The following is a 26,480-nucleotide window of genomic DNA, read 5'->3' on the forward strand; positions in this document are numbered from 1 at the left end:
AAAGAATCATAATAATTCATTTACTTGTATAAAACCTTTCATGCAGAGATAGATGCAACCCAAAGTGCTTTACAGACAAGATTAAAATGAAAGGTCAAAAACTAAAATTAAAATAAAAAAATAAAATAAAAATAAGTAAAATATGTTTAAATTTCTTACCAAGGGAGTTTGCTGTTCTAAGATCCAATGGCAGGTACATAAGAAGGTTATGTAAGGCTTCATAGATGAGTAAATAGACTTCAGTTCTAAAGATAGGGGTAGCCAGAGTTGTGACACAAGCGGCGGGGTGACGTGATCTCTCTCTTTTTTTCTATTAGTCAAAATCCTGGCTGCAGCGTTCGGAATTAACTGTTATTTTTAGGAAGCCCAGTAAGCCCTCCATCTCTCTCCTCCAAAAACTCCTGATGCTCCTTTCCTCTCTCCTCCTCCCCAGTGACTTCCCTCAACCCCTCCACTCCTCAGACCTGGCCTCTTCACCCCTTCTCTCCTCTCCACCACCTGCTCTCCTCCTCATCCCTCCTTCTCTTCTTGCTCCTGGTTACTTTCCTCTTTGCCCCGGCTCAACTTTCTCCATTCCCCCTGAATTTTTTTTTCATCTCCCACCTCCTTGTAACTTTTCCTCTGCTCTCTCCTCCTCTCCTCTTTCCTCCTGTCTTGCCTCCAGCGGCTGGCAGAGTCTTAATCAGCCCCCCTCCGCACCTGAATGATTGCAACTTGTTAGCCTGATTGCAAACACGCAACCACACACATAAAATACTGTCAGGGATATGACAATATCGCACAATAAAATGCAGTGTGCGGCTCAATAAAGCTGTCATGACATCGACACCATTTTATTAACCCAGGACACATGATGTTTAAAATTGTCACAGCTATTCTTTATTGAAATCATCCAGTCTCAGTTTTTATGACTGCACACCCATAGGTAGTTTGATCAGTCAGTCAGCTCTACATACAGTATGGTATACTTTGTCACACATACAATATTTACATTACCGCAGCAGTAATGCTATGACATGTTTCCAATAACAAGACTTCTAGTTTTAATATGGCTTGAATAAAGCAGTCCAACTGTATATGATGCCCAGACTGGGTGAGGCAACTGAAGAGCACACGACCCAGGTCAGGGCAGGTCGGGATGCAGACCACAGGACGACATGATGGAAGAAAGGTTGTTTCTAGATTCTCAGTCCCTGGGTCAAACTCCGGTTTTTCCGTCACTAACCCACCTACTTAGGCTTTTCATTTTAAAGGATCTATTCACCCACACTCCAAAAAGTTCCTCTCAGTCACTCCAAGTGGTACATAACCATGCAAACAGTTTTGGGTTTATGAGATTATAAGATTTCTGTCTCCACCCCAATGTAATGGAAGCTAATACAATTTTGTTTGTGATACTCAAAGCATTAAAAAAAGCAAATATTTAAAACTGCATTAACTGATTTTTTTGTAAACACAGCACTGACATATTATCACCTTTGACGTTGATATGGTGAGCAACATTAGCAAGCATCTGAAGTCATGTTTGTATCCACCTGTTGAATATCACAGCAGTGTTCGCTCTTTTTTTTTTTTTTTTCTATCAGTGTTTTGCTCTCTACCGACTCCTGAGGGAAAAATGGGGCTCTTTCGCTGCTAAAGGCTCCACCGCGTTCACCGGCTAGACGCTAACTTGTCTGTCTGCTGTTTGGCGAACGGTGGGTTTATCAGAGCTTTTTCAATGGAGACAGCTGCCTGCTACGTCTGTAAACAATGCTGATGAGAGCAAACCAAAACAGGAAGACAAAGAGGTAAAAGATGGTAAAATGCTTCATAGAGCTAAGGCTAACACAGCGGAGTTGGTGATACATTACGCATACGTCATTTGGTCCATTTGTTACTGTACAAATTGTGATTGTAGCAGCTTTAAATAATTCAACAGAAACATCCCTTTACCAAAATAATGTCCCTGTTAGTCTAAATCATCTAAAGACCTCAGTGGGAACCAGGGCTGTCACATATCTCAGCTTGAATCACTAACTTTTCAAAACAAATTCAAATGTCTGTCACAGTCAAAAATAAACTTCCATGCTCAATAATAACAGTATATGAGCAGGTACACTGGGGAGCTGTGTCAAATGGATAATGATAACACCAAACCACCTGGGAAATAATGTGTGGAAGCATTTTTGGATTTGATAGCATAGATAGAAAGATTATGGATAAAGGTATGGCTGTTTGCTGCCTTTATAAAAAAAGCAACTGCCTTACAGTGCCAGCTTGCCACTCAAGTGAGGCAGCGGAGGCACTGCAAATGAAGTGTTACCAGATAGGTTGGGATTAGACTATATGTGTTGCATTCAAAGTCATTTGAATCATTTACACGTACTTCTTTATGACAGCCTTACTCTAAACGGTCTCCATCTGAACTCCTTTCTGATGAAATGCTCCCTATGAAAGCTCATGACAAGATGTTGAGTATTATCCAGAGTAACAGGCATTCAAGAGATGTTTGCATGTTGAATTTGAATTTTTCCAAATGTCAATATTCAATGCTGTGAGCACCACAAATGAAATCCCATTCACCTCTACTGCATTGGGATGAAGGCAAAACCTTGAAAAATAAAAATAAAACTATCTCCATGACTCAATATCACTAAAGGTACATGAGAAAATATGTTTTGTAATTTGGGTGAACGAATCCTTTAACTTAAGTCACATCTACTCTATATGCACCACAATCTTTTTTACAGCCATCATAGGTACTGTATTGCCATTACAAGCATTTCCACCAAGCTTAACATGACAGACAAAAAAGTGAACACTTCCCGACACATTTTGGTCCATTTTTTACTCAGGGTTTTTCACTCAGTGATGTTCAGTCCTGTTTGATTTGGTATCATGCGTCTCTGAGAAGACTTTTCCCATCAACTGCTTCACTGATGACATTCACACAGAGTAACATTCGGACACACAGCCAACATAAGCAGCACTGTCCCCTCACAGCACAATCATGATCAGAACACTCAGCGTCCTGCACTACTGATACACACACTTATGTTTCCCATTCATTTGGCCTATTCTGTTGTCTACCTCCGCCCAGCAGACTGTTTCCATTGAAATAAGGTGAAAATAAATTTCCACTAGTGCAAAATAACATTTCTCTTTGAGAGAAATAAAAAAGCAAGGATTAACAAAAAATATATATTTGACACATATGTTCTTATAGAAAGAATAATAATCAAGTGGCACTGATAATAAATTATATTCCAACAAAAGCTGTTGCAGAGTATTTTCACCCTTGACTCTGAGCACTAAGGCTGATCTGTTGCTGTGCTCAGTCACAGTATGCATGCAAAATATACATGCATTCACACATACACACACACAGAGATAGGTTACCTATGAATGGGAACCAGGACACTAAAGTTTAGGAGTGAGGGAGAAATAATTTGCTGTGTTAAATCCACTGCAGGTCCTCAGGGTGGAATGACCTTGATGTTACAGAATGAAGGAGATATCAAACTGACTGCTGCCTCCATCTAGTGGTGAAATATAAAAACTACAGCTCTTCAATAAGATCTAAAGGATCATGAAGTGAATTACCAAAAGCTCCAAGCTCACCAATAACAAGGTGCAAACAAATAATTAATTAACGGAGAGAAATAAGGATGATGACCAGTAAATGAAACAGGCACAAGTCTGCTCATCTTTCCTCCTGACTCATATTCAGTCGGCCGACAAGTGGACCTGGGCTTGTGGTCTGGTGGAGACATATCATTTTTTTGATACAGATTCTTCCCACATACGGTAGCATAGATAGAGGAGATGACGTGAGGACAAATCTACGGCGTGAACTGGCACTCAGTATCAACTGCGTTTCCACTCCAGCACATAGAGGGTTAATGGCTGAGCCACAGCAGCTGTTCCTTTTAGCCACACGATCAATCTCCACCTGTCTGAATAGGTTTGTGCGTTAAGACACATGGCAGAGTGGTGATTAGTTGCGTCATTTCATAGCAAGTGAAGTGCCACTTGTCGTGTCTACAACACTCCTCTGTCGTTGCCGCACTTTTCATGAGACGGTTCCTTTGCGTTAACCTTTCTCACCAGCTTCCGCATCTTAGGACGAGACAAATAAGGCAAAGAGAAACTGCCACAGGGGCCGTTCTGATGTTACGGGAGGGGACAAACAGTACAGTAGCATGTGCATTATGAGGTTAAGTCTGTATGCTCTGCATATAAATACCCAGTTTGTCCATCAGGGAGTTGTAACATGTTGAGTATTGGAGGTGGAGGAGCTGGAATAGTCTCTTCAGCTGTGAGAGCTGTTGTCTGGACAGGCTCTTCCAACCAGGTTTATTAAACAAAACTGATTGTTCCAGCCTCCGGTCAGTCTCCATCTGTCAGCCAATCACGGCCTTTCTCAGGTCAAACCTCCAGGTCCGGCATTAACTCCTCCTTAAGCTGAATGTCATTGTCAGACCCCGTGCCCACATCCGAGTCAAAGAGCGAGTGGTCGGAGTCGGGGGAGTGTGAGTGAGTGTGTCCCGCTGAGTGGCTGCTGGCGTCGCTGTCGTCCAGAGTGTCAGTCCTGGAGAAGAGGCCAAAGTCCAGGAGGCCTGTAGGCGACACGCCGCCGCTGCTCTCACTGTCTCCATCGTAGTAAAGATCCTCCACCTCCACAAACCACTCGGGCCAGAACCTCCTCCGCATTCGCTCGCAGAACATGGCCAGGTTGATCAGCTCTCCTGTAAAGACAGACACAGGATTACACAAACAAGCTTTTAAAGATACAGCTAAAACCAGCAGATGCTAACTGACATCGAGAGTTTGATGCAGAGAAAGAGAAGACACTGGGGATACATTATGAGACAGGTGTTTTTTTTTGTCTTCTCTTTCCTACAAGCTCTTTAATTCAAATTATGTATCAAAATGACAACAGAGAACTTTCGTCTGTGACATCATATGCTCTGATTTTGCTCTGAAGAGATAACAGACTCGAGCGTTCCCTGCTCTGTGCAAGATGTGAAAACAACAATCAAAGCCTGTGTCTGCAACACTGCATTGCAGTAGAATATTACTGCCATCCAGTGGCAGGAAGAGAGAAATATAACTGTGAAGAAGCAGCAGGGAAAACTGTACATGACAATGTAAATTCTGCTTATACACTACAAAAATAGAGACATAATGAAGCTCAAAGTACAGCAATATTATTTACAGTAATCATGAAATGATTTGGAAATATCTATTAGAAATATCCGGCTTCACTCACGTCTGAATACTGAACAGATCCACTGACCTTTGATAAGTTGTTCTAGTCGTGTCCCAGGTAGAGTCCACATAGCCTGCGCTAGATGCCCAAACACTGTAGCATCTAATGTTGACATCTTAGAGCCCATAAAGTATTTCTTATCTCCTACAGAACAGAGAAGAGACATCAAGTAGTTTTACAGCTGTGAATAAGATGCTGTCCAATTTTCTTTTTTTTTTTAAAGTCGTCTACAGCCATGTTAGCGGCTCTGAGAGGCTGTTCTTTGAGCTAAATGCTACCGTCAGCATGCCAACATGCTCATAATGACAATGTTAACATGCTGATGTTTACCAGGTATAATGTTTACCATGTTCACTGTCTTATTTAGCATGTTAGCGTAGTTGGTAGCCACCAGGGTAGCTAATAAAAATAATGAAATAGAGTAATAAGCTATCTAATCCTTTTTATTGGAATTGAAAACACTGTTATAGTTACTAGATTAGGTAGTCCGAGTACTACAATGTTTTAAAAGTAACATGACCCCTAATACTGAAATCTATAGTAGATAAAGCCTTAAAACACTATTTACACTAAATCAATGATATCTTCCTCCTCTGCACCTTTCGAGAATGAGCTTCATAATACACTAATTTCACCTTGAAGCTGGAGGAGCGGCAGTAAAACATTTTATATTCACACCTCTAGCACTTAAGCCTGCAGCAGAACAATAGAAGAGAAGCCACATGGTCACACAGAATACCGGTGCATTCACTCTGGGAACGACTTTCCATTTTACAGTTAGTGGTGGTCAGTTGAAATGGCACAAACAGATCGATGCAAATCACCTCTCTTTCCAGCATCTAACTGTTTATTTCCATCTGAACACTCTGATACTGTATCCTCCCGGCTGACGTCCAGACCTCTCCGTGTTTTCATTCATTCTGTCTATATCTTGATAAAATTCAAGTGGCATTCACCGGCATACACTGTAACCACACATGAATGAATCTTTGGCATGTTGTCTGAGGAAAGTAAATAGTTTGTCTGAAATAATTCAGGGTGAATTACTCATAATGAAGCAGTACTTTATTATAATGTCTTGCACGTTAGGCTGTCACTGGTATTTACTTCATATTTCTCCACAACTGAGCTGAAAATGAGTTTCTGAATAAATCTGAGATTGTAGTGTTTTTCTAAAAGAAATAGAAATCGCTCTACTAATGGCCAGGGATTTGTAGGGATAAAAGCAGGTAATTTTATTATCCCAATTTAAAAAATCCAGCAACTATTTCATCAGATTATGTAACAGAGTTTGGGTAATCCCGTAGCTATGTAGGTTACTGCTCACAGTTTTGATGAGGTAGCTGTTAGCACTAATTGTTTACATTTTAATGGTTTGGAGAGGAGGCTACATGATTGCTTATCCAAGCACACGCACAAACAACGGTCCTACCCAGCAGTGTGGCCAGTGTTCTCATGTCCTTCTCCATCAGGGCGTAGACCTCCTCCTTGGAGAAGCGTCCGATGCCGTGGCCGTACATCTCTCTGCGCACCATGCTGCCGTTCAGGTGGCTCAGAAGCCACTTCAGTGTGTCGCTCAGCGGGCCGCTCATCGCGAGAAGCTTCTGGGTTTCCTCCAAGTTGTCCACCCACTGACAGTAAGCTATCGTCCTAAAAAAACACACAGAGTTACATTGGTTAACTAATTGTGTTCTAGCAGGAATGGGTCTGACACCAAGGCTCTTCATATCATGGATCTTTTAATGCAAATTTATTGTATCTTTGCAATTTGGGCTCTTAGGCTTCAGATCTACATTGAACAGTACTGTCCGAGACCGTTTGACTCAAAGTCTTTAAACGACAAGAAATGAGTTTCATACAGATGAAAATAGGATGAGAAACTGTAATGTCGTATGTGTGATACGAAAAGCAATTTCTTTACGTCAGCACACAATTCCTCATAGCAGCAATTCCAAATCTATAAAAAGTCATGAATCGAACATGCAGGGATACAGTAGAGTAGTGTCAACAATAAGACTGTTTAATCAGGGGTTCAGCCCGTGTCCTGTTACCAACAAAGCTTTATGTCCATTGACAATTAACCTCATCCTCATCAATAAAAGTGCACCACCACTTCCGTCCCACTGCCCATCCATCAGCTATACTGCTCTCAGCTCGCTGCCAGAACACGTCGTATATTCAGCCCCTCAAACTGTCAGCTTGTTGTTGTGTACATGAGGGGAAATGCTTGGAGTCTGTTGCTGCCTCTCATACAGAAATAGGTTAGAGGAGAAAAGGTGACACAGCTGAGAAACTCCATTACAAATTAGGGTTACAAGCTGGTGAACAAAAACGTCGACTTATTGCTGCACTGCTCAGTCTCTTTGTTGAGTCGTCCATTCTCTCTAGCTTGTGTTAAAATGAAAAAAGGAAACCTGGGCAGCTACAGGAGCCATCCTGACGTCAAGGAGAGATTTGTCTCACAGCAGCAGACAGACAGAGCTGGTGTTTACGTACAAACAAGGCCAACTCAAAGCCTCAAAATCCCTCTTTAACTCTGGTCCTATTTATCTGCGTCTCCTCCTTTGTGACTGCAATACATTTAATAAAGGAAACCGATAAAGAACAATTGTTCCGCCTGGATTCCCCTAATTAATAAACATAATGAAAAGAGTAACCGCTCCTGATATTTGGCACATTCAGTGTCGTTTCTGCTCTTTGATTTGTGATGTTTCTGCAGCCAAGCTGATTGTGTGTGCAGACACTAACAAGATTAAGCTGCTACATCCTTACACACTTGCATTTTCTCACACCACCTCGCTAGAAATACAGACTGAGCTTCCCCCTCAGCACGTCTGAAAGCCTGGAAGCCACATGTCACTTTCCTGCTGGTAGTGACAAACCCATGAGCCGTGATGTGACTGTAAAGAAGCTTCTGTCTCCAGCCTGCAGTCTTCTGGATCACTCTGTATGACTGGTGACTCAATGAAAATTGAATTAAAGCATCTGGCCTACATTACATGTGGGAGTGGTGATTGTCCTGTGACCACATACTACTTCCTGTTACAGTATCTGATATCCCAAGAGGATATACTGTCCTTTGTTTCCAGGTTTGGGGGGGGGGGGGGGGGGGGGGGGGGGGGGGGGGGGGGGGAGGGGGGGGGGGGGGGGGGGACTTTGAATCAGACCCCTGAGAGAAAACTGTGATAACAAAATGTTACTGTGAGCTTTATAGAAGCATAAAACCTTTAGCTCACTTCATCTGAAAGGTGAAATCAAAACAGGATATTGTTTTATTTGTGTTACTTCTCTTAGCCCCAGAATTTAAAGACAAATGAATATAGTTTGGGATAAAAATGCATTTATGGGTTAGGGTTCTCTGTAGAAACTGTTTTGCTTAAAATACTGCTGAGGTTTCCAGAAAAATCCAGTGAATTTCAAAGCCGTTGTTGGTATTTTTTAATTTAAATCAGTATTAATTGATTTTCTAGCCACTTGGTCGCAGCAGAACAAGAATCTGCATATTATCAGCTTATAATGTCTTTATGGCTAATGTGTTGGCTAACAGCTGTCTATTTACACTCAGTTCGTGTCATTCTGATCGAATCTAAGTCCAATATTCACTCTGCTTTTAGTTCTGTTTTGCACTCCACAGACTCCTGAGGGAAATGTCTGACTCTTCATTGGCTAAATGCTAACCGCTAACCTCGTCTGTCTGCTGTTTGGTACTGGACATGCAGCATATAGTTTGTGTATCTGAGATTTTCACTGAAAACAGCTGCTTGCAGCTGCTAGAAACAAGACTGATGTGAGAGCAGTTTTTGGCCAAAAAAAAAAAAAGGCTAAAATGCTCTCTCTAGGTTCTTCATTACAATCGATATCTCTTCTATTACAGTAATGACACAAGTGTTGATTAGTGCAGCTTTAGGAGAAATTATAACATTTTGAAAGAGTATGTTGTCTTTGTTGACCATCAGCTCTAACAACTAATATGTAACAAACTCAGAGAAATGCTAGATAAAGCATAAAGCACATTTGCTACAGTTGGCGGTTCTTCAGTTTCCTGTCATCTTATTCTTATAGCAGCATCAGTCGGACAAGCTGGTGGAGAACAGTGTTTGTATGATCTAACCATATCTCAGTGCTGCTGCTGGCCTGTGTCTGCCACTGCCCTTCCCTGACATAAATAATTCAATCAATAGGTCTATATGTGGGTCTAAACAGGGCACAGGGTGGAAGGAGGAGCAGAGATAAGAGAGCTGGGAGGTGATACAAGGAGAGAGAGAGGAAGGGGGGATGTAGGTTACATGAATGACCTATACTGCTTTGGAGACAGGTTACGGAGTTCCCTCTTTACAACATAAATGATTGAATCTCACATCACACATTTTTTTCCAACGGCAACATTTCTCAACTAAAGAAACCGTGAGGTTACACACGTCACGTTTAATTACTCTGTTTCCTCACGGTTAAAACCTTTAAATGTTCTGAATGGGAAGAGGACAACGGGCCACAACACACTGGATCAAACAGTGTTAGATCAGTGTGTGAGTGCGTGTGTGTGTGTGTGTGTGTGTGTATGTGTGTATGTGTGTGTGAGGGGTGCGGGTAGTGAATGATAGATTGAGCTTTTAGGTAATGGAAAACACTCTGAGCCTCTCTGGGCGTGGGAGGAGTGGTATACGATTTCCTAGCAGCAGCGTGTTTCTCACCCAAGGTACCGGAGTGACTCACTGCAGCGATATGTGGCTGATAAAACCGTAGTGATGGTTAGGATAGAGTCAGCCCGGGCTGGAAGGCTGCATAAATAATGCTTAAATTATACAAAAAGATCGAGACTCAACATCTCTTTTTTTTAGCTGTTAAAATCAATGTGACATTATAGTTTTTCAATTAGATAATTGTGGGGGCTTCCTGATATGGTTTTACATTGAGCTTTAGGCATTAAAATGTGTATTTAAATATGAATATGTAAATACAAATGTACATATTCAAGTCAGCAAATGTATAATTTCAGCCCTCAGGCATAACAGTTACATCCAATTACAGAAAATCTACCTTTAAAACATCTACAGTAAAAGTGGCTTCATAATTGGATTTTTCCATTAAAATCACAAGTGTCTGAAACGAGGCTGAAACAAAAACACTACACCACATACACTCCGTGTGCGAGCCTCTTACCAGTAGAGGTGTTCTTCGACCATTTTGGTGACGGCTCGGGACACGGCTCTCTCCTGCGGGGTGAGGTTCCTGTTGAGGTTGACACCCAGCTTCTCCTCCAAGAAGTCCACGATGAACTCTGACCCCGAAGCCTGCTCGTGGTTGTACTCGAGCCAGGGCATCTTACCCTGCGGCGACAGCTTCCCATCAAAGTAGTTCTGCAGAGGAACACAGCTTCATGTGAGAATATGAATGCGCTCTGTATATCTCCTGATTTGTTTTCCTGTTGCTGATTTTTCTCTCTTCCTACTGCTCCTCTCAAGTCGCCCAACTTGGTGCCATACACAATCCATTAAGGATTTTTTTAACAGTTTGTTTTTCCTTAACTTTTAATTTGGCTTTCTGTAGTGAATCACTGGATACTTTTACCTCTTCGGGTGCCTAAGAACAACTGACTCCTTGATTGAACTGCAAACCTGCGCAACCAGTGACAAAGAGTCACAAGTGAACATTCGGAGGGGGGATTAGCCAAAAAGGTTAGGACCAGTCTAATCAGTGTTGTAAAAATGTTGCACAAGAAGAATATTGTAGACTGGAACAATAACCTTTCTAGGCATTTATAATGAAAGATCAAAAATTGTATTCTCCAGAAATGGCCCAAAAACATAATGTGAACATATTTGAACTGCACTGAAGCAAACTAGGCATTTGCATACTTTGGAACAGGCCGTCTGGTTCCGCAAACACAGGGGAAACTGCCTTCAGCTATTATGCCCCAAGCTGCTGGAACATGCTGCCTAATGATATTAGAGGTGCTCCTATGCTCAGCATCTTTTAAATCTAAAGTGAAAACATTTCTTTTTAGTTCAGTCGTCTGGTTTGCTGGTCTTAATTTACAATTTTATTTTACTTTTATTGGTTTTATACGTCTTATTTTTATCGGATTATTTATTATTTTTTAATCACATTCTATTCCTACTTTTTAATCAAATAACTTTTTGATCTGATCGGTTGTTGGACTTAATTATTTCATTTTCTTAATGGTTTTTAATTCATATATATCATTTATGGGTTTTTAATTAGTGTTTAATGTTTTATCTTTACACTAACCACATAGTTTTTGTGTTGGCACCTTCCTTGATAATTCATGCTTCGTGGAGCACATTGTGCTTCCACCTGGAATGAAATGTGCTATATAAATAAAGTTTTGCTTGCTCGCTTGCGTACTTCAATCGATCAAGATCACCAAAACTTCTTTGGAGCATTTGGTACGACATCAAGAAAAATCCTCTGGCACTCAGGAAGAAATGTGTTTTGCATTTCTGGCACCAGCATCAGCATCAGCATCAGCATCAGCATCAGCATCAGCAGCAGCAGCAGCAGCAGCAGCAGCAGCAGCAGCAGCAGTGTTGCTGGGAATAAATATTGCAAGAACTGGGAACTGGGTCTGAAGAGCCAACTACAAACAACAACCTACAGAAACTCAAGCTTCACCAGCAGGTATTTAAAGACGGACGTCACAGTAGCAGACAAGCTGTTTGATAACCAGAGCCTCTCTCTGTTGCTTTGACACACACTGACGCAGAGTGTGCTGTGTATCACCTGGTAGGGCAGATCCACCATGCGCAGGTACGTCTCTATTTTCAGGCAGAAAGGTGAGAGGCTGGGCACACCATTCTTTGGCCTGGAGAACTGGTGGAGGATGATGGCGTCTTTAGAGTCCAGCTCCTGCTCCTTCCTACACAGAGAGAAAACAAAGTCTTTAGTAAATAAAGAGTGTTGTTTGGAATAATCTATGTCTAGTTTATATATCTCGCCAGATCAGTTTGCCTATAGAGGGTAAACATGATTTGTATTTAATCAGTTTTCCAACATTTACTGGTACATTTCATCTTAAAATCGATATTTCACGGTATGAAACTAAACTTTAATTTATCCACTACCCCGGTGAATAAAGACATCTTATATAAAAAGATATTAATATTTGCTTTTAATTGACAGTAAGCAGAATGCAAAAGCACTTAACTCAAACACAGTGACATAAGGAAACAAAGGAATCTGTGACATACCAATTTACTATAATGGATTTTCTTACTCAAGTTTGATGCCTTACAGAAATGACTGACTGACAGCAAATGGCTGATTCTGCAGGGAGGGGAAAAAAAAAGCTTTGATAACTTTAACCCTGCCAACTGTGTGTAGATACCAGCAGGAACAACAGCAAAGGGACCACTGATAAAAGCCTCAAAGACAGCAGTGGTGTCCTTTAATGAAAATGTTCAATTGTCCCGAGTCTAGTTCAGAGCTCCAGTGCTGTGAGATAAATACCAAACATAACTCAGCATCCAAACAGAAAGCAGGAGCTGCTGTTTAGTTTCAGGCTCTAACAAACCTTCCTGTGGGGAGCAGGTCACACCTGTAGTTTATTATAGCAGCAGTGACAGTCCCCATGTCCCTGAGCTCTACAACACTCTAAGACAACCCACCAACCAACACATTTTTTTAAATTTGCAGTGACTCAGGTGGCCTCACTTCATTAACTTTCAAACAATAGCCTTGTAGCGGCCTACATTTTGTTGTCCTGGTTCAACTCTGGGATGGAGAATCTGGACTATGTTATCTATGTAAATGATTTCCTTTGTTTACTTGTTTATGTGTAGTTAAGTTTAGGTAACCAAGAGGACCCCGGAAACCCAAGGTATTATATCTAAGAAAGCTATTTTAGGTTAGCTATTTGAGAGGATGGGAAAAGCTGAGCTAGAATTTATGAGTATATGTGTATATGTGGAAAAGATTGTTGATATTTCCTGTATTACTATGCCCGCTCAGCTGAGTGGTATTAAGAGCTTCTGTTAGAGTTGAAATTATTGACTACATGAGTCATCACACTGCTCCAGTTTCAAGCCAACATACTGCTGGATATTTCCAATCACTCTCTATAGCTGCAGTCATACTGTATGCCTGCGATTATACTTTATTGTACAGATGTTGTTTGCTCTGTCTGTGGTCCCTGGACTGCAGTGGATGTGAGGTCCCGTTGTCTCTGTAGCAACTGTGTTAAGAGCTGTCACTGTATTATTAGCACCAGGCCTTGAAATAAACAAAGACAAACAAAAAAACAAACATTAAATCATTTGAGATCAGATCAGACCAGCAGAAATAGGATATAAAATAGGTCACACACAAAACCAAATAAAACAAAAAAGAAATCCAAAATTCTAATTAACTACACAGTTTTCCTGATCATACCATGGAAACTTTATTTTTGTATTTATTGCCATTTCTCTAACACTTTAACGTGACCCGCTGAAGTTTTTTATGCTGTTTTAAGAAGAAATAGATTTGAATCTATAAAGTCAAACCTGATGTTATTCCTGCAGCACACAGGAAGGTGTAAACTTTACAAAGCAGCATCAGCATCATCACTGTCCAGGCAGACAGACAGACTCTCTCTGCTCTGTTTAGCATCTCTGTTATCACTGGCCAATGCTCTTTAAATTTGAATAATTTAATATAACTGTACAGTGGTCAGGCAACATCTCATTTTTCAAGCTTATTTTATGAATAATATATTCACAAAGTAGCCACACTGGTAACCCTCTTGTCATTATGCAGATCTTATCATTAGTGAACTATGTGTTGTAGAATTGGTAAATGGTAATAAATCTAATTGAAGAAGTATCTTCCAGGCTGAGCTTTGCAAAGGGCTTTAGTTCAGAGATGAATTGGAGATCACAAACATCAAAACACTGTTTGACTGCTGCTTCTTTTGCTCTTTTTAACTGCTCCTTTAACTGCAATGTTGTGTTTGGGGTCCTGGAGAAGCTTGGCGCTCTTTAAAAGCTCAAAAAAACCTAATTAATATTGTGATATCAGTTTGATAAGTCATGACTCTTTTATGAGAACTGCTTATAAATATGATTTTGAATTAAGGACACATAAAAGTTTGCTTCAGAAAATATAATTATAGTATAACATACTGCACATTACTTTGTCTGTGAATACGTTAATGGAGAGCAAAATTAATATACTGTACTTTGTTCATGCATAGCCAATGTAACAATTTTTTACTCATAGAGCAGTTAGGTCTGTGGGGGCCTGTACAATGAGAAAATAAAAGGTTATGTCAACAAGACACATGCTGAAGTAGACTGGATGTTTAGGTTTTTGTTTACAGTGGTGGTTGTTTGTTTTTCTCATGATGGAGAACTGGTTTTCAAAAGATATAACCCCTACTGTTGCTGTACCACAGACTATACAGTATGTGTGTACCATTGTGTCTTGTGGTGCTGAAACTGTTTCAGGTCGCTGTCTACAGTCACATGGTGCTGAAACCAGTGTGCCTGATGTGTCTTATGCATCCTATTCTCTGTCTATTTAAATGTGGTGCTGAAATGTCCCTGAGGAGCCACTTAGAGAACCCTCCAAACATTAAGGAGTTCTCATTGAAGGGACGGGGAATAAAAGGCGACCACTGTGGCAGAGCGGCTGCCAGTGCCAACAACACATCACATGGCATGAGCAGATGATGCCGGCAGGCTGCGGGTCCAGCCTCAGTAGCCTGCACGTGATTCAGCAGCAGCATTTCTGCACGAAATGCAAGGTTACACAGATTATCATGGGGGAGGGTGAGTGAAAGCACAAACTACCAGGCCACTGTTACAGGATGTACTTACTCCCCGGCACTGGCCTGGCCCAAAATAATCCCCATTGACAGGCGCGCATCGCCTGCACTAACAATAGATCCTGAGTTAATCACTTTCACATCGCACGGCCTGATCAGATCCCCCTGTACCAGAGAATACTGCTGCAGATATAGGTGTGTTTTTGCATTATGTCTAAGCAGCAGCTGTGTGTCCCAGGGAGGAGTTAATCAAAGGTCGTGGTGACACTGCAGCGCCCGGAGAGCGCTGGATTTATATACGCTCAGGTGCCGACGGAGCTGGCACGGGAGCCGGCACACGAGCGGACGCGTGACTCGTTTTTTTATTTATTAATTTTTTTTCTCTCCACCTACTGTCGCGTCCTTGGAAGGAAGAAAACAGGGAGTGAAACCACAGCAACCACCGCGAGATTTGTAGACAAATTACATCCCATGGACGCACTTCTATATCCAGCCATGGTTTTACCACAGCCCATTCCAATGACACGGGTCAGTCACTGTCAGCAGGTGTGACTGGTAATTAGACCCGCAGATCTGAAGGGTAAATAAAAAGAACTGCTGATGATAAACAAATCAGCCATGCTGTGCATCCCTACCTGATGGCGAGTAGCTCATGCAGTAGGTAGGCTGCAGCAGCCAGCAGGGCCCCCCCGGTGATGTACAGGGTCTTCTTCCACCAGGAGTCCGAGCCCAGAACCGACATGATGCCTCCGTAGTCCTGTAGAGGGAAGGTAATGATATAGCCATACAAAGACTGCTGCTGCTCGGTGGCGCACAGCCCGAGGGGCAGGCTGTGATTCCGCCCGAGTTCAACCACACACGGCCGGGAAGAGGCGAAGCCAGCAGCCCAGTACATCCTCCCTCCCTCGGTTACAGCCACCCCGCTTCCTCCCTGCTGCAGTCCCCGTTAGGCTTCATCAAACCGCCCGGCGGGTTGTCTACGGCATGGCGGCAGTGCGGCTAATATTCCTCCAGAAAGGCAGACGGAGAAAACATTTCGACACCCTCTCCAGAATGATGCTCGGCACCCACTTCGCCTTCCTTTGCAGGTTTCGGAGAGCAACGTCATAGAGCCAGAAACACAACAACCGTACTTCCGGTTACTAATTTCAAAATAAGATTATCTTTTTGGATTGTGTTGCATTTGATGACCTGTGCTCTGTAAGCAGTACTTACATTTTAAAAGCTTTCATTATTGAACTAGTGAAGCTATTGAAAACTAGTGAGGCACCGGCTGCATGTCACATATGCAGTAACATATACCCCTGCTTTTAATAGCTAAATGTTAACTTCTCATGTTAGGACAGCAAACTGAAGATTATTTGTCTATAAAATAGCAGAAAATAGGCCGAGTAAAAAAAGCAAATACCTACTACAATTTCCCTGAGCCAAAAGTGACATAATCATGTTTCCAAAGATATTCAGTTTACTATCATGACAGACAGATGTGATTAGTTACCAATCATAACACATTTCAGAGGCTGGAAATGGATAATGTTTGGCATTTCGCATGGAAAATGCATCAAATGATTAATCAATTATTTGCAGCTCAAGATGCTCTTTACTTATTCAAACCAGCAGGATCAAGTGCAACAATTTAGCCTTTTCCAAAATAGTCTCCATGTTTTGGTTCCTGGTCCTGTACATTGTGTAAGCAATTACAGTTTTATTTTTGAGGGGAACTTTCACATAGTTTTGGAGAACCCCTCTTAGTTTCTACCACAGGGGTTTCTACAGTTTGTTATACTTGAGCATGAAAGCTCATTCCGGAGCACGTAAACAGTGGTTATGAAAAATGTTGTGAAAATTTGAGAGTTGGAGGCCTTGAGTTAAGGTTCTTTTAACGTGTGTTGTCCTTTCACACATTATTAATAATAGCCATTTGACCAAGGTAATAAGGAGCAGGTGTGGTTTGAACAAAACCAATGCCATTGTTTTATTTTTTAAACGAACTTGGACAACTTCCGGTATTGATGTGTTAATGCTTGGCAGCTTGATGCAACTGGCCTATTGTCTCTTCCAGTGGAAAAGTCACCCCGCCCTGAGAGGCCCCCCGCATCCCAGTGAAACCAGTAGCCAACCATGATGAACACACAGCCTATTGGCTAGCAACACAACATGACACATAATTCATCTAATATTCATGTAAGAAATTAAATTGTCTGTGGTAGCTGACATATACAGTCCAGTGACAACCGACTCCACCCCCTGCTTTAGTGGATCTGTTTTAGTCTGTAGTCTTGGTTTGTTTAGTCTTTATGGGCTCAATCACTACAAGTAACTAATAACATGAACACAAAAATGTCTTTTTGTGATCTTTGTAAAAAATGTAATCATATTTCCACACATAAGCCTTTGTTCAATTAAAAGTAATAATTGATAATTAATTATGAGTGTGTTAATGCATTCATTGTCCGTTTGCCTTAATTCGTTGAAGGCAGGAAACACTGCCACCTGTATTGTAGGTCTACCTTAATAATGAACTTATAATAACTAGTTAAAGTAGACAGGGCAGAATACTTGGAGGTACAAAGGCAGATAGGAAAGTGTACTTACTCTGGAGCAACCTCGGAAGTGCAGGAAGACATTCATCATGACGAGTTATTCCACCTGGTGTGTTGTGAGTGTGTTTGTCGGGCATGCCGAGAGATGGACAGAGAGAACTTGGAGAAAAGAAGATTTCGTAACCTATAGCCAACAGCTTACATCACCGTCTGTATGACCCTGATGCCAATGAAATCCAGTCTCGTGTCCGTCAACAGGTGCAACCTGTCCGGTTCAACGAGAGGTGCTGAGTTGAAGCCAAACAGGACGAGCGAGCGATGTACATTCAATCTGTCCCACGGTGACGTGAATCAAAGTCTCAACTGCAGCCATGGCTACTGCAAGTTGGGTGCGCACTCCCGCGGCTTCAGGGAGCGCGCATCACAGCAGCAGTGTTTGTTATTGTAGACAGTTAAACAAACGTGGGAATAACAGTCTGCTGCAGACACTGCTGTAGCAGGAAAGCTGTGAAATTTGCTGGGCGCTCTCAAGGTTTACCCAACTCCCTTTATTATTTACATAATAATACAATGGTTATCATTATCATCAACATTATACACTGGAATAATTTTTACAAAGTGAAATAAAAAGTATTGTTCCTTGTTTTGGGACCTCTGGACCTTCTCATAAACCTCAGAGTCCATTTTATAATCTGCATTAGCAGAACAATATGATTTCTGCACAGCTCTTACAACCTGGTTATTGGTCTCTAAGAACATCATGCAAGCATGACTTATTCTCTGCCATGGGCATGATTTGTATTATATAATACTTCCACAGAAGACCCATTATAATCTCAGAGGAAGTGACTGTCCCCTCTCGCATGTGGACATGACTTCTCCAGACTTTAGCATCTAAAATTGGTTTTCAGCGTGCAGCTCATATTGGCATGAAATCTATTTGTTGGTATAGGGGCCAGGGCCAAACAAATCTGTTTTTTTACTCTTAGGCTTCACTCGAGATAATTTTAATAGAAGATATGGCAAATCACAAAATATTCAACCTAAAACACCACGCTGGTTCAGTACAGTAGACACACTGCAAATGATTGATGTTGCTATAATAGATTGTTACACAGCTCTGCTACTGAATTACATAATAAGAAGATGCACAGTTGCCTTGCACAGCTCATTAAACTCTATAAAACCATTTGTAACACCGGCTCAGAGTAAGGCAAAGGCTGACTGGAAACTAAAAGCATCACACAATTTTACTCTGAGTGCAAACCAGCAACTGCAGCACATCTTTAATTCTATCTCAGGGCTGTTTGTCCCGTTCCTTTAATAACCGCCGTCACGTGCTGCATCCCAGCCTCTGGCCTCTGTGAAGTTACAACTCCACACATCTGATTTTTTTTTTTTTCTCTCATTTTCTGATTTGTTCTCCAGTCTTGTGGCTCAGCTGTGAGTAGCTGCAGTGTGGTCCTCTGGGTGGGGGCTGCTTTCCTCAGCTTGATCCGGCTGGGGATCGTCTCTCAGTTTGACAGCGTGGAGGGCGTAGTTGATGGCCGTGCTGTTTGTCCAGCTCCAGGCTCCTGATACTGGGTTGTACAGCATTCCTTGTACAGACTGCACTGAGAAACCATCTGATAGAGAATGAAGAGATTGGAGGCGTTAGAGCCCGAAGAAGAGAGGGCATGACAGCAACACAAACTTTTCCTTTTTAACAACATGACATAGTAACAGTGCAGCTGATTGCAGTGGCTGGTTATATGACTGGATTTCAGCCTCTGAAGTTTCTAAATTCAAGTTCAGTTATGTAAAGGACTGACATTTACTTAACAGTCCATAAGGAAAAATAATGACAAGTAATATGTTGCTTATGTAAGAAAACAATTACATTTAGCTTAACTGAAATTTAGAGTTGGCACAGGACATGAAGTCATCCCACATTAATGATAAAATTCTCATCAGGTGCACTCAATAAATTAAATACATGAATAAAAAATTAAACTGCCACTCCTAATGTGTCAATCAGTGACTGGTAATTTTGTTTCCCTTAAGTGAAAAAAAAAGGATCTCAACTATGAGTTTGAATTGTGTGGAGCAAACCTTTTTATTACTCCTGCTGTCATTTGTAATCTTCCCAAAACTACTACACATCATGCAAGTGAACATTTGCAGAAAAAGTTCAGGTATTCTGAAAATATTAATTTCAGAATGAAACAAATTTCAGAGCGGGTCTGATTTTTATTTTTATTTTAACTGAACACTTGTGCTGATTATTAACACTTCCTGCTGTTTATTATTAACAAATGAATGTGTTTTCTCATGTGCCTGTTCTTTTCCCCGTATGGAAATTAGAGGGACTTACTGGACTCCAGGAGGCGCTCCAGCTCCACTGGGCTGATGAACTTTTCCCAGTCGTGCGTCCCACTGGGAACGATACGCAGCAACTGCTCGGCTACAACAATACCCAGTGCGTATGACAGGTTGGTTTTATTAATAGTAGTGATGAAGAGTGAGCCCCCTGGCTGCACACAGAGAAAATGGAGAGTTTTCGTTAAAGTCAAGTCAAGTATGAAAGACTTTGTAGTTTTGATACCTGAGTCACAAGGGTATTTATAGACTGGATTTAAAGCTTTCAGTGGATAGAGTCAAGTGCACGAGACAGGAAAGTAACACTGCCAAACCTCAAGGTTCAAACTTGATCACAATTGACAGTTTTAACAGGAAGGGAGGGTGAGGGGGAGAGTGGAAAGGTTGGAAAGTAAAAGAGGAAGAGTGCAGCTCTTTTTCTATAAAATGAATCCAAACATTAAAGGAATTCATTCTAAAGCACAGTTTTTTTGAGAAGAAGAGTAGAAACGAATGATTTGGGCCAGAGAGAGAGAGAGAGAGAGAGAGAGAGAGAGAGAGAGAGAGAGAGAGAGAGAGAGATAGTCCAGTCGTGCCTAAGCCAAATGCAGAGGCATTAAGTGAAGATTAGGCTGTCTTTTTCCCACTCAACACTCTGGCCCACTGACCTATGAGATTATGATCATCTGGCTTCAGTATTGATGCACAGCTTTCACCCAAGCTTGTCAGGGTTCAATGCAAACCACACACATAAAAACACATGCTAACCTATTCCCAGAGATGCACAACAGATGCAAACACAACAAACATAACAAAAATCACCATATGCACATTAGCACACGCTCAAACGAACGTACAGACACGTAACTGTACTGATGCAGAAATATCTGAAATGAGCCGACAGCTGGGAGGGAAAACACACAACACTACCACGGGACACACCTTCACCACGTGGCTGCAGCAGAAGGCGAATGTTTCCAGGTCGGCCAGATGTTCCACCACCTCTGATGCCACAACAGCGTCAAAATGGCCTGCTCCTTGCTCCTCCTCGCCTTCTGCTGAGAGCTCCTCCAAGGTGCAGGCCTGGTAGGAGACACAGTCACGAAGGTCCGGGTCATAGGACGCATGCAGCTGGGCGGTGCAGATGCTGTCCTCTACTGGATCTATACCCAACACATTAGCCCCCAGGCGACCGAGGGGCTGGGAGAGGACAGAGAGGAGGGAGAAACCGGATCTATTATATCTCTATTATATTGTTTTAAAATGCCTCAGTAGAACACAACAAGTTAGTTAGAAACTTTATTGTCCACATTTTGGAAAATTGTCTTTGGCTTTACCACACTACTAAAAACAATACAGGACAATTGCCAACAACATTCATGCAGTAAAAATGAATTATGAGTTAGGTTTGCATTCAGCATCTTGATTACATTTTGCAAGAAAGAATTGCTGTACACATCCCAGTGTCTCCAGCTCAGTCTGTAGTGTCTCCCTGAGGGTAAAAATCAAAGTGCAACTGCAGAGGGAGGGATCACTTACAATCTGGAAAGCTTTGCTCTTCATATGTAATTCATTTTTCTCACTAGGTTACATCTGTGGCTTCTCTACAATTCAACCGGCTATATTTACTATTGTCGGCAATTTCAATTCACCCCTACAATTCAGATTCCCATACCACATGACCATGTTTAAAAATAAAACACTTTCCACCAGATACACAAATACCCATTTTCAGGATTTGCGCACGATCCTCACAGTTACATGAAAATACAGATTGTCCATATCGTGGGGAAATAAAACACAACAAAATAAAACGCAACAACATATCACACATTCATAAAAGCTTTCCAATAAAATAATGTTTTAAGACACTAAAGATGCAGCCCGTCTGATCTCAAATGTTAGACTGCTCCATAGTTGGAGGGCTCTGACATTAAAGACCCGGTCACCTTTAGTCACCAGCCGAGACCTTGGAACAACTAGGAACAGTTGGTGTAGGTTCACCCCAGTACAGTGGCTTTCTCCAACACAGCTAAATGATTGCGTTTTCACAGAACTCTACAGCTTTATGCGCCTTTATTCAATGAACAACATGATAAGACACAATGAACACGAGAAGTGGTTGGATGTGAACTACAGTGCCCTCTTCTGGACACTGTATGAGACACATGCCTATGTTGAGAGCTGCACTTGATTGCCCAGGGGCCGATCTCCATCCTCCCACAGCTGATCCCTTCTGATGGGACGACTTATAGTGACAAGACACCCAGAGACACAACCACTGTTTAAATCTTAACAGACACTTTTTTTGTGTCCGTGTGTGTATGTGTCTGAATATGACAGTCTGGGTGACAGAGCCATAAAAAATATAGGACCTGATTTTGTCTTCCCAAATCACACAACGCAGCTGGTATGTCCTCAGTTCAAATGAAGGCAGAGACAGGAACTGTGTCGTCGCTGCGCAGCTATCGACACTAACAAACAGATAAACAACTGTAAACGACCGACTGTCCGATCCACCACACTGCGACCAGTCAAATCAAAGGAGAACGAGAGCTGGGCTGACGTTTAAATGTTTTTTGGGTACTGGTATGTGAACAGACTGGCACTATAATGCACTGAAAGCAGAATCTCATACTGCAGCAGACTGCTGTGACATGAAAGGTAGCAATCGAATCAACTGCGACTAGACAGAATGTGTAGGGGAAGAGATATTTTTGTCCACACGTCTTTGTTGTTTTCACTGGGTCTGCATCTTTCTTATGAAACACACACACACACACACACACACACACACACACACACACACACACACACACACACACACACACACACACGCCTCTGTGAGCACACACACACTTTACCTCTGTGAGCAGGCCTCCTCCACAGCCGACATCCAGTATTCTGAGTCCTGCCAGTGGTTTCCCAGGATGCCGCGCTCTGTGCACATTCAGCAGATTATCCCTGTACAGGTAAAGGAGCAGTCAAAATTTAAAATTAAAAAATCTCTTAGTCCTCTTGTCTTCCTCTTGCTGTCCAACAGACAGCCATCATGTTCCAGTCACAGATAGTCTAATCTGAAGTGACAAGGACTGAGGGAAGACGCTTGTATTCTTAAACATCCACAGGCTGCATAACGCTGCTTAGCACACGGCGGTGCATGGGAGGCTGGAGATGCTACATTTTGCTTGCACCTCTGTCACAACCACCCCCATTAGGCCGTGAGCTACCGTGTCAGCCAGCTGACAAGCACAAATTATCCTCAGGCTACAGATTCAACCCTACCTTGCTCCCGTGCTCCCTCCTCCCTACCTTCCTTCCTCCCCTCACACACTCTCTAACGGCTGTTTGCCTCAGGCAGGAAACATGCAGAACAGGCCAAGATCTGGGAATGCATCATCCTCATTAAAGCTCTGCCGGGGTACAAGAGCATTCGTGCAAACAGTGCAGGAGAGAAGATTAGATGCTGGCAGACATCCACCAAACTAGCCCCTCACATCACCACAACACACAACGACAACAGCTACTTAGCCAAAGTCTGAGTGGAATGTCAAGCTATCCCTGCATGATAAACCATTAATAGCCTGACAGACTGTTATGCTAACGATAAAAATATTTCTACTTGTTTAACTGTAGTTAAAAAAAGAAAAAGAAAAAAAGATCTTTTTTGTGATTTCACCATGTCATTGTTTTTCATTTGAAATCATATTAACCTAAGAATCATGGTTTAAAACTTGTATTACATTTACAAGTGACTGAAGTATTTAAGGTTGGACTCTAGACTTTATTTACTATATTTACTGTGATTCAGCATATTCACTAAATGAAATTAAAGTTATTCTTACTCTACATTATTTAAAATACCGATTTCTGCACATTTTTCCCCCATTAATAATCTGTGAATAATCTGAGAGAAAAGGGCCATTAAATATTATTCATATTAGTCACTGATAATGACCTTTTTCTTTTAAAATGCAAAAATGATTCAAATTCAGCTAAGAATATACACACAAACTGAAACTCTGTTGCAAAATACTGTAATATGAAGATGTTTGTATCTATAACCATTAACAGAAAGCAGTGTTTGGAAAAATCAAAAGTCTCTCTAATATGTTTCAATATCAATGAAGTCAAGTGCACATTTAAACAGACCTCGTGGACCATTAAAACAAAAGGGGGAAACAGAGTAGCACAGCAGCATCAGCTGTATCACAGTAAGACTGTTAGAGTCTAAAGGTAGAGCAGCAACTGTAGCAGTGGTGCTGCTGCCTCTCATTTAGACACACCCTGAGGGCACAGCCGGATCAGGGAAAATCAGCCACACTCAGATGTACACTGGCACTGGATCTGTCACACTGTCAGCATAAACACCCATCACCATCACCACCAACAGGACCATGGAGGGGGAAGGGGAGACCTTCAATTGGCTCTTGGCTGGATGGATAATGTAATGATTATCATCTGTGGCCCCAACAGCAGATCTTATCAATCAAAACAGCCGCATCCAGCCCCCAAAACATTCCTATATGTAGAGTAGGGGTGGCTGAAAATGTGCTGATGTGTGAGGGAATCCTGTCACTTTAAGTCTCTGTTGCTTCAGTCTTTCCCTGATGTGTTCTTTGCTCTCAAATACCACAAGGCTGGATCTGCTTCAGGTTATATTTTTGACACAAATTCCTCTGCCCATCCCATGTGTTGACAGTGACTCTGGCACTTTGGTATCTTTGCATTACAAATATATGATAAATATTGAAACATACGTTTTGTACAGACACACACCGTATAAAAGGCACCCTCAGGTCATTCATAGCATGAAGAGCTGCAAATTCTCCCTGTTCATCCCACCACTTGCTGGCCAGTGATTGGAATCTTCTCACCTCATCCGGGTCCACTGTGGTTTGGGAGGCTGACCTAGTACTGCAAATAAAAAACAGACAGGGACAAATAAACACAACTCAATAATGATGCGAAAAATATTCTGGGGTCATTGTTATATCTAATATCATGCTAAAACATCTTCAAGTTGGTGCTAAAATGACTGGTGGATTGATCAATTAGTGTGTGAAATTAAAAGTGATCTAAACTCAAGGCCAATAAGCCAAACTGTTGCTGGTTCCAGCATCTCCAATGTGAGCATTTGCTGTTTTTCTAGATATAAAATCTAGTAATACTGTTGTGTATTGTATTGTGAATGTATCTATTCTGACATGTTATAGACTTTTCTCTAAATAATCATTGAGATCCCAGATCAAGTGAGAAAGTCAGTTGTTGCAGCCAAACTCGTATCCTCCAGCTACTGACCAAGCAATGAGGTATTAATAACACACTCTAACATTCTTACAAAAATAACATTTACACTGCACTTTTATAGGAAATTGGCAAATGGTGGGAGTAAGTCACACGTGCTAGTCTCAAGTTACAGTGGTGAGAATGAAGCAAGTTCCTGCTTAAAGTCCAGCAAATCACAAGTCAAGTTATACGAAATTCTGATCACCAGCCCCAGTTTCCACATTTGAATCTGCTAAAAGACGATGGTCATGAAAAGTTTAGTTTTATTTTCAACATTAACAAAAACTGGTGCAGCTGCTTACACCATATAAATCTTACTGATATTTGACATTTAGTGGTAATGAACACAAATGTAGGTTTTCATCTATGTCTGTTAATTTTTCAGCAGGATTACCCAAATGTACTGAACTGACTTTCACCATATATATTTATCAGATATTCATCTGGTGGAGGGATGGGACATGGGTCGGAGAAGAACCCATTACATTTCGGTACAGAAGTGGTTTAAGGGGCAGATCCAGGAATTTTTTTTTTATCATTTTCTTTAATGAGTAGGATTGTTTGGTCTTGGCATAGGTATGCACTCTGCTGAGTGTCAGTCTAGTTATTACTATTACAACACATCTCTATGTGGAACCTGCATTGTGCTATAATTCTTTCCTTCTGTAATCCAAATTATACTACACTATTTTTAGCCCCTCCTCATGATAGCTGCCTTGTGCATTGACCTTTGCTGGTCTGCAGCGTCCAAGTAGGTTGCCAGGTTTGTGGGCACAGCACGGGAAATCACCCAACCATGTTTCAAAAACACAATGTAACTTCTCAGTATCTAGAAAAATGCAAATATTCAATAAAAAAAAGTCAAGTCCATTCGAGTCATGTTTCCAGTCCAAGGCATGAATACCAAGTCAAAATCAAGCGGAGTCTTTTATCAGTGTTGGTCAAGCAAGCAACAAGGTCAGCGTTAACGAAGTGGCACTGCTGTCATCCCAAACCCCTTACTGTAGTACCTGATTTGAGAGGACAGGGCGTGATGCTGCACCTCCGGACAGCTGCTCCTCTGCAGCCTCAGTGACCGCTGTTTACACACCGCCGTCCAGCTGAATCCGCTCCGGCCGGCAGCGCTCTGTACCGCCCCGCAAACAGAGCTCCGTTTACGGCCGTAAAGTCCTAACACGAGACGGCTAAACTTATTTGAGTACATGTCACAACGTTTTGCAGCTAGATACTGAGAATTTGTACAATGCACTACGTAACGTCCGTGGGACCTTAAGTGCTCCCACCTTTTCTGCTC

General features: G+C 41.7%; 2 protein-coding genes across 3 annotated transcripts; both read right to left on the reverse strand.

Annotated features, from left to right (window-relative positions):
• Positions 1-1,563: 1,563 nt before the first annotated feature.
• faxc (failed axon connections homolog) lies at positions 1,564-17,692 on the reverse strand. 2 transcript variants are annotated; one of them, XM_022753615.1, is made up of 7 exons: positions 17,613-17,692; positions 15,653-15,774; positions 11,996-12,131; positions 10,415-10,611; positions 6,687-6,904; positions 5,282-5,398; positions 1,564-4,730 (listed from the first exon to the last, which is right to left on the reverse strand). In XM_022753615.1, the coding sequence occupies exons 1-7, from the start codon at positions 17,649-17,651 to the stop codon at positions 4,411-4,413; spliced, it is 1,149 nt and encodes a 382-aa protein (XP_022609336.1). In that variant the 5' UTR covers positions 17,652-17,692; the 3' UTR covers positions 1,564-4,410. The 2 variants fall into 2 exon arrangements, with proteins under 2 accessions (XP_022609336.1, XP_022609335.1); XM_022753614.1 differs by lacking the exon at positions 17,613-17,692 and having other exon boundaries at positions 15,653-16,098.
• An 859-nt stretch (positions 17,693-18,551) lies between these two features.
• coq3 (coenzyme Q3, methyltransferase) lies at positions 18,552-26,444 on the reverse strand. Its single transcript, XM_022753486.1, has 6 exons — positions 26,197-26,444; positions 24,677-24,814; positions 22,762-22,861; positions 20,840-21,097; positions 19,914-20,073; positions 18,552-19,185 (listed from the first exon to the last, which is right to left on the reverse strand). The coding sequence occupies exons 1-6, from the start codon at positions 26,388-26,390 to the stop codon at positions 18,998-19,000; spliced, it is 1,038 nt and encodes a 345-aa protein (XP_022609207.1). The 5' UTR covers positions 26,391-26,444; the 3' UTR covers positions 18,552-18,997.
• Between the last annotated feature and the right edge of the window lie 36 nt (positions 26,445-26,480).

The sequence above is a fragment of the Seriola dumerili genome, unplaced genomic scaffold (genome assembly GCF_002260705.1).
Source record: "Seriola dumerili isolate Sdu_G_001 unplaced genomic scaffold, Sdu_1.0 BDQW01000191.1, whole genome shotgun sequence".
Classification (NCBI taxonomy): domain Eukaryota; kingdom Metazoa; phylum Chordata; class Actinopteri; order Carangiformes; family Carangidae; genus Seriola; species Seriola dumerili.

Coding starts and splice junctions, on each gene's coding strand:
- faxc (XM_022753614.1), bottom strand. CDS start 15,912: ATGTACTGGGCTGCTGGCTTCGCCTCTTCCCGGCCGTGTGTGGTTGAA. Junction 12,132..15,652: donor CATGAGCTACTCGCCATCAG/GTAGGGATGCAC, acceptor CTCTCTGTGTAG/GAAGGAGCAGGAGCTGGACT. Junction 4,731..5,281: donor ACTAGAACAACTTATCAAAG/GTCAGTGGATCT, acceptor CTGTCTTTACAG/GAGAGCTGATCAACCTGGCC.
- coq3 (XM_022753486.1), bottom strand. CDS start 26,390: ATGTACTCAAATAAGTTTAGCCGTCTCGTGTTAGGACTTTACGGCCGT. Junction 24,815..26,196: donor GCCCTGTCCTCTCAAATCAG/GTACTACAGTAA, acceptor TTTTATTTGCAG/TACTAGGTCAGCCTCCCAAA. Junction 22,862..24,676: donor CTGAGGGTGCCTTTTATACG/GTGTGTGTCTGT, acceptor TTACCTGTACAG/GGATAATCTGCTGAATGTGC.